General features: G+C 38.8%; 1 protein-coding gene across 1 annotated transcript in view; it reads right to left on the bottom strand.

Annotated features, from left to right (window-relative positions):
- The window catches only part of mybbp1a (MYB binding protein (P160) 1a), a 54,619-nt gene that overhangs the window by 26,394 nt on the left and 14,725 nt on the right, over positions 1–13,500 (bottom strand). The window contains exons 17-24 of the mRNA XM_042499009.1: positions 13,135–13,308; positions 11,923–12,096; positions 11,271–11,428; positions 11,025–11,159; positions 9,639–9,729; positions 7,964–8,095; positions 7,353–7,421; positions 7,120–7,233 (exon numbers count right to left, since the gene is read on the bottom strand). Of these exons, the coding sequence (XP_042354943.1) occupies positions 7,120–7,233; positions 7,353–7,421; positions 7,964–8,095; positions 9,639–9,729; positions 11,025–11,159; positions 11,271–11,428; positions 11,923–12,096; positions 13,135–13,308 (1,047 nt within the window). The remainder of the gene's footprint in view (positions 1–7,119; positions 7,234–7,352; positions 7,422–7,963; positions 8,096–9,638; positions 9,730–11,024; positions 11,160–11,270; positions 11,429–11,922; positions 12,097–13,134; positions 13,309–13,500) is intronic.

Below are 13,500 nucleotides of genomic sequence, written 5' to 3'. Positions count from 1 at the left end.
TAGAGCCACTCCATGACCACTGCGTGTCCACACGATAGCCGGGGGGTAAACACATACATAATTACATACTTCAGCAATTCTTCACCAAACCACTTCTCACCTCTGTGTCGACCCGCTGTTTTCCTCCGGACAAAAACAGACCTGCTAAACAAACAAAAACATCTTCTCCAACAAAGTATTTCTAGCTCCAGTTGCCAAAACTTTGTAGCAAATAATATCTGCCATCATTTTCTGAGCTGCTCTACTTTAATTCAAGCTTTGTTAAAGAGAAAAAATAGTGTGTATAAAAGACGTTACTGTATAGCAGGTGAGCATAGTCTGGTGGAGAGGTTCCCTGGCAGGTTTATGCTGGGTTGCCTTAGATGTGATGGGGCGATAAGTTCCTCGGCTGACATATTTGAATTGAGGATGCGTTGCCTGTAAGGGGGTGCGGTGCTGGATTGTTGGGGGGGGGGGGGGGGGGTTGGTTTGGGGCCGGGTTTCTTGGTAGGAATTTCGTGGCCTTCTGGCTGGGGGGTAATGATACAGGCTCTTTGTAGGACCGGGAGTTATGAGTATGATGTGTGTTACTGGGCGGTGGGGGGTTAATCTAGTGTTGGGTGGGTGTGGATGGGTGTTGTTTTCTGCGGGAGGGGCGGGTGAGCGAGAGGGGGGGGGGAACAGCAAAGCAAGAGGAAGAAAACCCATGCATAGCATCAACTCGAAAGAATCAAGGAAGAGATAAATGAAGGAAACCGAGGAGGGAAGCAAAACGACAGAAAACGCAAAGGAGACAAAACAGGAAAATGAAAAGAACGGAAAAAGGACTCGCAAAATCCAATATGAAAGCGTTACAACACGGTAAGAGAATGGGGAAGAAAACTGAAAAAACGCCGAAAGACAAACACAACCATATAAAAACCCAAGATACGAAAAACCGCCAAGACCAAAAAACAAGGGGAGGAAGACAAAAAGCACAAAGACACAGAAAAAAGAACGGGAAAAGAAAAAGATAGTAAGGAAAAAAACAAAAAGCGAACAAACCCACAGAGGAAATTGCGACACAAAAAGAAAACGATAGATGGAAGAAGAGAGAAGACGATACACGAAACGATTAACAGAGCAAAAACAAGGATACACAAGAAAGGAATCTGCCGGATAAACCTAGCTTAAGAAATTAGAATGATTTTGGGGAAAAAATGAAAGCTAAAAAAAACTACAAAAATAAAATAATATACACACAGAACATTTATGTGTGTGGTAGTATATTTTTATTTAATAAGGACAGCGCAGAAACGGAAAAACTGTACATTAGAAACCAAGGCTTTAAATGTTAACACATGATTTGACAAGCACCATAATTCACATAATGCATGCACTAGGATTTATGCCCTCTAGCAAAAAGTTTCACGCAAACTTATTGGTAGTATGCAAATTATTATCGTCTAGATCAAGGTAAACAAACAGAGTGCATATGTCTCAGACACAGTTTAATTTTTTTGCAAAATGACGTAAGAAAGCTGGATATCTTAACTGAGAGATTTATCTGTGATGAGCACACTGTGAAATCGACGCTTCACAAAAAGTCTGCCGAAAGTGTTTACCCCCTCTGCTGTACACGTACTCCTACGTGACACGGAACACAATTGCAAATCATCAAAGGAGGTCAGTTGACGAGAAAACATTTAGCGAGCAGATCTGTGTCGACTTCTAGACGCTCGCTCTTCTGTCTTCAACCCCCCCGTAATGAAATCACGAACAGAAAAAAGAAAAGACTCCTCAAGGTCACAGCCGGAACAGGGCTTATGAAATTCGGGTGATTTGTAAAGTAAGCGGTAACGGGAGCCTGATTGCCTTAATGACAAACTGGATAGACCACTGGTTCTTGGGAATCGGGGAGGAAGAATAAAATACAGCAAGATGGATGGAAACACTGGATGCAGCGGAACGATCCCGCTCGTCAACTGCATAGATGAAATTGAAACATTTGATCCACCACACAGCAACCGGAGGGCAAAATGAGAGATAACCTTCATTCCCGCAAGACCTAGAGGCCTGACGTGATCAAAGTCCAAAAGGCTTACATGAACTAATCAAGACGTGCATGGTGCTGTTCAAGTATTTCAAAAAAAGCAAACAGTGTCTTCATATTGCAATGCTTTGTGATGTAAATAATCGACATTTCCAATAACTCTAGCTGAAGATACCTCGATCCTCAGAGGATAAGGAACCGACAGAACGTTTCGAAAGTGACCTCTTCCTCCATTCAATTACGACCTTCTAAACCGTTGTTCCTCTCTGCCCTCTGACATAGGAAACAAGTGTCATGACAAAAAAAAAAAAAAAAAAAACAAAAAAAAACAAATTGAATAAAAGGAAGCCCTTCTGAAAATAAAAGGAAACATGAGAAAAATAACTGCAAAAACAGCTAAACGTTTTGTTTTTGAACAAAAAAGGACCATCTTGTTAAAGTTTGGAACACTCGAAAGCGTAAAAAGAACTATTAAAGGGCGACAGGTTAGGAACAGATAGGAGAATCACGGTTTAAGAACAAACCAACATTGTTAACTTTTTGGAGATGAGGAGCTCACAGTCTTATCAAGATACATTTTTTGTTGAACACAAGCTAACTATGGCTAAACATTCACACCCTACAATTTGGCGTAAAAATAGAACGGCAATTATCTGTCAGGGTTGAAGAAAGCAGCCTGTAGAATGTTAGCCCCAAGACAGAGCAAATTTGTGCAGGAGGGATGGTGGTAGACTGAGGAAGTAACATCTCGACAGCAATGTCCAGAGGACTGGGTATTTAGTGTTCTGTAAGTGTTCTAAAAGAGCTTGTAAAATTCCTTTAGTGTGGTACTATAGTTACTTTTATTGCCCTACAAAACGACAGTGTGTACTCTCACGACAGACAAAGTGAAGTGCTCTCCTTTGCTGGATAGCAAACAAAGTGAGCTAAAGTTTTACACAGGCAAAACCTGCTATATTTCTCTTACGTAAATTTATATTTAAGCAATAGTAGAGCAAGGGGCATCAACGAATGTTTTTCGACATCACTGAAGTGGCACGCACAGAGAACAGTTAGTTAAGTAAAATGACTTTTTTTCTTAACAGCAAAACTCCAATAGGCCATTAGTGTTTGACATGCTCTTTGATTTAACCTACGATCTGTCTTTAATCTGGTCAAACCGGATTTCTAAAAAAACAAGAGAAACATAAGAATAAAGGAAAACATAACCAACGTTTGACCAAAATGCCGTCCAGACAAAAAGAAAAAATAAAAAAAAGGGCAGAAACTATAAGAAAACAGATAAGAAGCAAACCCATACAAGTTATATATTTATAACACAACAGATTTTGGAAAGAAAGTAGTAGTGGATAATTTTATGAAGAAATAAGCATCGGGGAATTGTCCAGAATAACAATATTAATAATTAGCATTATTACTATATTTTTCAATTTATGTTACAGTAACTATTATTATTTTGAGCAGTCCTTCACCATATTTTTGAGAAGAAATCAAGCCACATAAAGTTCAGTTTCAAAACGTTTATCTAAAACATTTTCTAATTATTTTTTTGTATTTTTCATTTCTAAAGTAAACTGTGTCTATCCAAGGCCGATGGGGCACTGTGTAACACATGTAGTAACTTACAATAAGTTATGCACGGAGACATTTATTCTGTGACAGAACCCCTTAGTGATTTTTTTCACTGTGTCCTGAATTGTCACGATACATTAGGGTAATCTTTGCTTCAAGATAGATTTCTCAAAGGAGATGGGCATAATCGACAAGCTAAAAGGGAAATTTCTTTCTGGGCACGATAGAAACTATCACACAAACGATAAATCCTAATTAGAATCATCATTTCAAAAGAAAAGTGTCCTGAATGCGAGCGTGTTTCTCAGGCAGCAAGGCCAGTGTGAACACGCACCGCTGTGGCTGCACATATTAGAATCATCTCAGGTGAATTGTTTCAGTCCTGCGGACATAAAACGCATTATCACCGTTTCCACCCGTAAGATCACTGCCCTCTCTCATTCAAAACTGTCGTTTCTTTCTCTCCGTTTTTACCCCTTCCAGATCCTTTGCGGGGTTTGTGGGCTGATGGCAGCGTAGTGTGACCAACGAAGTGTGGTGTGGAGATAAGAAAGGCAAGGACATGTCTGCAGGTTATATGAGCCATGGAAAAACATTATGGGCGAAAACTATAACACAGGGGAAAGAGACAGGATTCAAACTGATACACGTGCAGGCCCGAGAACGGAGCTTTCCCTCTAGGGCAGGTGAGGCATCTGTTATGAAAGCCCAACCAAACTCAAAGCTTTCGAAAAGATGAATTAGGAGTAACCTCCAGATCACACACAGCACAGACACACACTGCTCGAGAATACTCCATCTCTGACATTCCCTCCCTGACTGTTCACAAAAAGCCTCCCCGAACACCTCCACCCCTTCATCCTATTCACCTTCTACCATCTCTCTGCGAAAGTCACCTTCCTCTTTCAGATCTTCCTTTCACATCTCAAAATTCTGACTCCAAAGAAACAGGCAAAAAGTTCAGGGGAGCCAGCATGATAATTGAATAACAGAAAGTGTGGGTGTGTTTTGTGGTTGTGTGTGTGTGTTGTGTGTGGTGATAGTATGTTGTGTGTGAAAGAAACATGAAAAAATGGTGTGTGTGTGTGTGTGCAAAAAGAGAGACCAAGGAGCAAAATTGATCAGACGCAGGAAGAGAGCAACACAGGGGCAGGAATTGTTGAGCCATCCATGGTTTCATTTGGAGAGATTGTACATGGGTCTTGAAGGAAAATCCCTCAGATGGGTGGAAGACAGGTTACCTGCGATCTTTTTATCTCTCCGATCCGCCAGTTCACGCTTGTCCTGAAAGCATGGGAACTAAAAAGCGACCCTAAATAAAAAATTAACTAACCTGAAACAATCACGAGCTACAGGGGAGGGAAAGACAAAGTCCTACACCGCCTCGCGCTGCAGGGCACCTCTCAAACAAATAATAGAGACACTAAGACAGAAGTGGACATGTCAAGCTCACATGGAAGAGCTCAAAACAAATAGGCATTTAAATGCACGACAGCATCCGAAAAAAGAAAATTGGCAAATTCAATCTGCCAGCACGATAATCCAGGTAACGACGTTTTTTTTATGTAAAGCAGATAACAAGTTAAAAAAAAACAAAAAAGAAATCAGTACGGCAAAAAGCTCATGTATGAAACAAAATGAGAGGATAGAACAGGGGCTTTTCTATTAGGAACGCTCCAAGATCTGAATCTCCAGAAGAAGGTACAAAGGGAAAGAAGTGGTGTCAAAGGAAACATTTTATAAATATTCTAAAGGCTTTTATAGCAGGTATCATTTTCCCTTCGTGAAACGATACAGTAGAGTTATTTTTATTTTAACATACATTACTACCACGAGAGGAAAGAAACTAATCCAGAAAAAAAAGGGGAAAATACTCTGGACTGCAAAAAAAAAAAAAACTGAAGGAAGCCAGCTGCAACATGAAAAAAGGGAAATAAAAAAAAAGTGTGTTTGTGTGTGTGAGTGGCTTTGCGAAAAAAGTGTATCATTATTTTGCTTTTTATTTCGAGAAGGAACGATGGCATAAATGGATGATAAAACGGTTGCAGTTTTGGGGTAGTATTTGTCTTCATATAGTGGTAACAAGCACCATGACTTGTGTGACACCAAACTTACACAGACATAAGCAGTGTTGATGGTGACATACCGGCTGTGTCGCTTTTAATAGTCTAAAATCTGCATTTACAGGGGGGACTAACCGGGGGGACAATTCCAATAGACAAGTAAAGACTAGTGTTTTAGAGACATTACAAGTGTTAGGAGAATCGACAAGTGTTGACGGGAAATCACTTAAGAACGCAGCAAGACGTGAAAATCTGTTGTGTGGCCATGAACCTTTGGTGCCAATCACAGTCATCAGTTTATAACCCTGCCCCCTAACCACGAAATACCCCCCCCCCCCACCCCCAGACTTCGAGTTCTGCTTATGGGTCCCTGTCCCAACTACATTATAGTGTGTTTAAAAATAAGAAATGTTATATAGTGCATGTAGATGTTAGACAGGGGGACTTATAGTGAAGTTATTTTAAAACACTGCATGTTGGAAACAGTTTTTAATTACATGTTTAAAGGAACATTTCATTCAAAAAAAAAAAAAAAAATTATTTCATGCTCAGCTCCCCTTCATGGGAAAAGATTCAGAAAATGCTTTGTTCAGCAGTGGTTAGGAGAGAAAATGCTAATATTTGGATTCCCATGAGTACATGAATGGATACTAGACACCTGTATGATGCTGCACAGGAATTTCTGGAAAGTTTTTCACACATTTTTTAACATTTTTTGCTGTCTTAAGTTCAGACTCCATCAAAGCCTGTTTGCACCGATATGCTTTCATTTTTTGGGTTCTCCGTTCTCCTTAACGCCAGTTGATAGAAAACTTTCTGGGACCATAGAGAGCCGAGGGAGGGGAGTACTCTCTACAATCTATATTATCTTTGTGTGAACTTCCTTTAACAAAGCTTGATAAAGTAGAGCAGCTCAGAAAATGATGGCAGATATTATTTGCTACAAAGTTTTGGCAACTGGAGTGAAAAACTTTTTGGAGAAGATGTGTTTGTTTGTTTAGCAGGTCTGTTTTTGTCCGGGAGGAAAACAGCGGGTCGACACAGAGGTGAAGTGGTTTGGTGAAGAATTGCTGAAGTATGTAATTATGTATGTGTTTACCCCCCGGCTATCGTGTGGACACACAGAGGTCATGGAGTGGCTCTAATCATCATTTATCACAGCACGATGCCACTTTCATAAACCTTGTGGAACAACATAATTAAAATTTGCACAAGCCTAAAGGACGCTGTTGTGTGAACGTCTCTGTTTATAATGAAGAACTGATGTGTAGTTATAACCTCACGTTATATTAGACACAGAAAAGTGACTTTTAATCACGGTTTTTACAGAATTTTTGAATTTTAAAAAGACAGCACTGATTTTGAATTGGAATTTTTTGGCCACTAGCAAATTTATTTGCAAACACTGCCTCCAACATTATGGCCTCTTGAACACTGTAATGTATCCCAGGACCGTGATGTGTGTTGATTTACCTCGACCAGCTGACCTGAGACCTTCACACAGAGCTCTGTCCACAGAGCGCTGCTCAGCAGCTGCTGAACCTCTCTGCTCTGCATCGCCCGCAACACCAACACACACGCTTGGCCCTGAACAGACACAAAACAATGTCCATCAACAGGAAGTACAATGTGCATACGAACTAAAACAGAGAGAGAAAGTAATACATTAATTTGTGGCTTCTTAGATGGAGGAGTTTTGTCTTTACCTGCTGGTGAACTCTGACCCCAGATGTGATGTGCTGCATAGCCGTATCCAACAGCCTCACACACAAAACCTGGAAATAAAAAAACAGCATCATTAGTTGGAGTCGACTGATTATCGGCCTGGACGATTATTAAGGGCCGATATTTGGCATTTTGCAGATTATCTGCATCAGCATTTTACTTAAATGATCGCTGATAAAATTTATTGACTAAAAAGTGCAAAGTGTCAGCACGGGAGGAACGTTTACGATGCAAAACCACAGGGGAGCTATTTTTATTTATTTAATTTGACTTTATTAAAAGAAAGTTGCAGGGAACTTGCTGTATATGATGTTGAAAGTCTTAGTTTTGATTGAACATTTGCTAAATGCATTTAAACAAAGTTTTTTGTTGGAGTTTGTTATATTCCAAATTCTAAATATTGATAAAGATTTTTATTGTCAATGCATATTAGTTCTATATATCGCTTTTTGGTTCATTAACTACTAATAATCGGTATCGGTCCTGAAAAACCAATATGGGTCGACCCCTAATCAGTAGTTACCACCAGCAGTGACGTGGTTTCTGTCCCCATGGTAACCTGTACTGGCACATGATGTGTCGCTGTACTCACGGGGAATCTGGTGAACAAGTCTGTGAACATCTGAGCGGTCAGAGGGCTCTTCCTCTTGCCCAGGAAGGAGCTCAGAGCCTCACTGAAGATTTTGGAGACCCGATCCACATCTACGTTGCCCATGAATCTCAACTGCACACCAAGAAAGAGCAGACAGCACGACATCAGAGATTTTTTTACTGGTTTTAACAGATGACAGTGCAGCACCACAATTTAAAAAAAATGTTTTTCAAAACAAAACAAAAGAAAATCAGTGTGAGGAATACACTCCGGCTAAAAAGGGGGCTGAGTTATCCAGGACTGACCCACTTTCTGACCCAGTAAAATATGGGAACAGATCTGGAAGTTTTCTGGTGCAAAGCTGGATGTATTCATGAGAGACAAAAATGCAACGTTAACAACTATTGTCCAGTGATCCGACCTCAGCAGCACCCCACTGCAGAGAGGTTTAGATGAGTAGTTGTAAACTAGGAGTCAGGGGAACCTCACACAAAACATACACGACTCAAAGAGATTCACTGCCTCCATTATTTCAAGGTTATGTTACATACATTTTACCCTGCTGTATCCCCACTTTGTGATGAATGTAAATCAGACGATGGTAAACTGTTGCATCTGTTTTCGGACTGTCCTTTGATTTATCCTTTCTGGTCAATTATTTTAAAAAAAAATTAAAAAAAGAGACTTGACTCTCTTTGGATGCTCTGCGGGCTCTGCAATTCTTCCTTTACACATTTTAACAACCCTGATGATGCATGTGGTACAAACAAAAAAACTCATCCCCAAAGACTGGAAGACACCAATCCTACCAAGCTTTAGAAAATGGTTGCATGAACTTAAACCAGTTACATACACAGAGAACCTGCTCATCAATTATTTAAAATGTCAAGATAAACAGGAAAAATTCTGGGGTTTTGTCTTGCAACATTTTGACTCAAAAGTCATAAGAGTCAATATTATGATCATAGGTGTCACTTCCTCCACATATATCTCCTCAGCTGCAGCTATCACCAATATAATTCTGCTCTTAATCATATAGAACAGGGTTCGGCAACCTTTACTATCAAAAGAGCCATTTCTGGCCCAAAACAAACAAAAAAAATCTGCCTGGAGCCGCAGGTAACACAACACATAGTCAAACTAGCCTGTCAATATTATTAATGGGTCTATATGAGCATTCATTAATATGTTTTACCAGTATTTATTATTTTTTGTTACATTAACTTTGCAGTGTTGGTGGTGGTAAAATAAAGATCTATTTATGCACTATTATTATTATTATCTATATGCATTATTAACTTCTCTATTTTCCTCTGAGACTTCTCCTATCTTGGATTTGGATTCCATAGCTAGTCAAGCTTTTTTGATTCAGGAGCGTCCACCACTTTTGAAATTTGGCAAAATTAAGCAGAAAAGGCACCACCGCCACAGAAATATGATGCATATTTTAGTTAATGAAATGCTAATACATTTTCATATTCTGTGTACAGGCTACATATTTTTGCAATTGAAAAATTGAATGAAAATCTTTAAAAAATAATCGCCATTCATTTCCATATAATTTTTAGTCAGAGACACAGGAGCCACTGGAGAGGGGCTTAAGAGCCACATGTGGCTCGAGAGCCACAGGTTGCCTACCCCTGATATAGAACAACCACACAATAAAAAAACATACGTCATTTGCTGCAGCTCCGTCAGCTGTCTGCTCCTCTTTGGTCTCAGCAGGTGGAGCTCCTCGCAGCACTTTCACCACATACAGAGACGCACTGCAAGGACAGTTCAACATCAGCAAAATACTAAACACCGCAGGCACAAATTATAGTTTAGGCTCCAATATTTCATTCTTGACCTTGGAAACAGACTCTTTCAGTTTGCTGTGTTTTTCTTGAGGTTTTGCAGGGCGTAACAAAAGCGTGGTATCATTCTGGAGACCAGTATATAATGAAAGCACTCGGCACCAGTGCCAACATATTATTAAAACGTTAATTCACATTAAAAAAAGATAGATAAAGGATGTTTATCTATCAACAATAAAACAGTCCTTTTCAGTCACTGCCTCTGAGCTATACAGTTACGTCCTGATCTACCTGCCACATCAAAGACCTGCAGTGAATGTGTGAATAGTGTTTAATGTGGTGAAGCTGCACTTAATAATGAAGCACTTTTGGGGTCTGTTAACTATTTCGAATATAAAAAAATACATGTGGTGTCTAAATTATATCAGTTTTATCTCTGTTAAAACAGCCATTATTTAAGGAAAGAAGAGAAACATCAACACAACAGCTGATTCGCCTTCAACGATCGTATAGACGTCTCAGAATCATTAAAATATGTACAATATGTATATATGATGCTGAAGCATAACGCATTTATTTTTATATATCTAAACCTTAATATTCTGGTTTGTACATTGTAATGTAACATAAGACACATATTTGTATATGTTTGTAATTATATATTTTTACACACATTACACACTCATTTTAAAATTTTAATTTTTACATTTTTTTATTAAATGACATTTTTACAAATGTAACTTTTTAAATTGTTTAAATACCAGTGGGAAATTGAAGTATAATGCGCAATATTTTTTACTAATTCGCATATTTATTTATTTAATATTTCTTGTTTTATTTATTTATTTATTTTTCTTAATTTTTTTCAGATGTCTTATTTCTGCTTATATACATCCTTATCCTTGGTATCAGAGCGACTGTAAAAAAATCGCAATTTCCTCTCAGGGATCAATAAAGTATTTCTGATTCTAAAAGTTTGAACAAAATCATAGACAAATAGCAAACTCAATCATGCTTATGAAGACTGTGCTGATAGAGCCAAAAGGGTTTTTAAACACCCTTTTGGCTCAAATATGAGACAAGAGCAATTTTCTCACAAGTTAATGTACTGTAATTTTCTGTCATGCTGTGTGTCATTTCTCCCATTTACTCTGCTTTTTTCTCTGTTTCGGTGACCCGTTTTTCCTAATATGGCATAAACATTCACATATATAATGTTGTGTGGGAGAGTTCAGAGACATTAATCATTCAGCTGAGTCATGTACCTGAAGTAGTAGAGGCAGACTGAAGAGTCGGACAGTTTCTGAGATTTAGTCATCAGTTTCTCCAGCAGGTCGTGGAGCTCCCCCTGTCTGTCCCCGGCGGTCCTGCAGTAAACCTTGGACCTACACAACTCATTCCTAAATTTAAACAAAAAGAAAAAATAAATAAATATTCATACTCAGAAAAAAAACAAAAGAAAAAAAGAAACTACAGATAGAGATGTTTCCTCCACAGTGAAGGTGAGTCACCTGAAGATGCCTGCAGCTCGGCGGAGGAAGTCCTGCTCCTGCTGGTCGCTGCCGGAGGTCATTCCTCTGTCGATGATGGCGAGAAGAGGCTCCACCAAACCCAAAACAAGAGGACTGCCAGCCTGCCGCGCCACAAACACCTCAACCAGGTCCAGCACCTACAACAGTGGAGGAAGACAGTTTTGGGGACAATGGAGGTTGTATTTTTTTTCCCACTTTTGATGGAGACATGCTCACAGCTTCCTCCTGCATCCCATCTTCATGCAAGTAATTTGGCTTGATTTCTTTCAAAAGCGTGGAAAGAAGGCAATGAGCAACTACAAATGACCCAAAAATGATTGAGAAAATAATAAAAAAGTTAAAAAAATAAATAAATAAAATAAAAAGACAATTACCTGAAATTTGCACAAAAGTAAAGTGAAAAATAATTATAATAAAAAATATATTTCTCTGTAGGCTTATTGTAAACATATAATTATAAATATAGATTTTTTTGATATTTTCAGTAGTTATTTGATGATTTTTTTCTCTCTCTCTCTCTCTCTCTCCTTTTTAAGGCAATTTTCAGGTTATGTCTTTATCACCTTTTACTGATTTTTTTTGCAGTTTGTGAGACATTTCATGCCAAGTTGCTGATTTTAGGCTGTGGTACCTTGATTTTGAAGTCTCGGACCAGCATCTTCTCTTTCTGTATTTTTGACTTCTCATCCTTCTTGGCCTGGTTCTTCTTCTTCTGCTCTGAGAACAGCGCTGCGAGGCCCTTATCCAGCTCCATCATGGCGTCATCGTCCAGATCTTCATCGCTGCTGCCGTCCTCCTCTGTGGCCTGAATACACAGAAAAACATCAACACTGTGAGCTCGGATCACACACACGTTGCTCTGTTTACTTCATCTAAAACCTCTCGACAGGAGAGACAAGGACGTGGCTAAATGAATCTAGCAGTAAGGTTACTTAATTATCATAAGCACAATTATTTTGGTCAATAACTCTGTTTTTCTTAACATCCTGTTTTATGTTATTTCTGCCTTTTTTTTTTAATTATTAATGTAGAGCACTTTGGTTAACTTTTTTAAAATGTGCTTTATGAATAAATCTGGACTGCATCATGACTATTTAACAAAATGACTCACTAACTTTGGAAACATCATGCATTTGTTGGACTTAAGAAAATAACTCATTTAAAAAAATGAAAAAAATGTAAACATCTGTTAAGATAAGCTATAAACACAGCAGGAGCGGGAGAGGCCCCGCACCATGGACTGTGATTACTCTGAGCAGTGTGCATGGAAATGAACTACGATGTGACAGATTTGAATATATTTGTGTCTCTCCTCGATGGTCTGAGTACCTACATTTGTCGCCAGTCGCTCATTTTAGAAATAAAGTCACAAAAACAGTCTGAAAAGTTGCTAAATCGAGGGAGAAAGTCACTAACTTGTACGGAGTGCATCGCTGTAAAGAAAAGAAGTGTGCAGGACTTATCACACAACACAACAGGTCATTTAGACGAAATGCTTTTTAAGACCTTTTTCATGATAATTTTTAAATTTTATATTGATAATATGCAAGTCCTTTAAATAAATTTTAAGGACCTACAGATGTATGAGCATCCTTGCAAAACAGACTGCGGCACAATAGTCACTGTATCTTGATTATATTAAATGTCCTAATCGATGGAAGTCAAAATTGTAATTGATAAATAAAATCAGACTGATCACCTGCTGCTCTGGAATATTAATCACAGCCTGAAGACTTAAAAACAGAAGAAAAACACATTGCTCTGCTGTTTATAATTGTGCTTAAGTTCACACGTGTGCACACGTGAATCACAGACACACGGAGACGCAGCCTAAAAAACCCACCAGAGCGTTCTGCTGCTTCAGGACCTTCATCAGCTCCAAACGGAAGCTTTGGTCCACCTCTCCCTGTTCCATCTCCTCCTCCTCCTCCTCCTCCTCCTCTGACTCCTCTTCCTCCATGGCCTCATTATCTTCATCCTCATCATTGTCATCATCTGATCCGTCAGACTCGTCCTCCTAGAGGGGCAATAACCGTATTTTTTAGGACATCAAAAGTTAGCACAAAAATCAAACCGTAACAGTGAAGACACGTTTATTAAGTGGAATAAATCAAAGATTAATCATAATACGGCATTAGATGCTAAAACGATTTTACTGAATGAATGAATCTTTTATTTTGCACACGTAAAAACAAAACAAAACACACAA

The sequence above is a fragment of the Plectropomus leopardus genome, chromosome 13 (assembly GCF_008729295.1).
Source record: "Plectropomus leopardus isolate mb chromosome 13, YSFRI_Pleo_2.0, whole genome shotgun sequence".
In the NCBI taxonomy this organism is placed as follows: domain Eukaryota; kingdom Metazoa; phylum Chordata; class Actinopteri; order Perciformes; family Serranidae; genus Plectropomus; species Plectropomus leopardus.
Note: the sequence above shows the minus strand (reverse complement) of the source record. Positions and strands in the feature narration are given on the sequence as shown.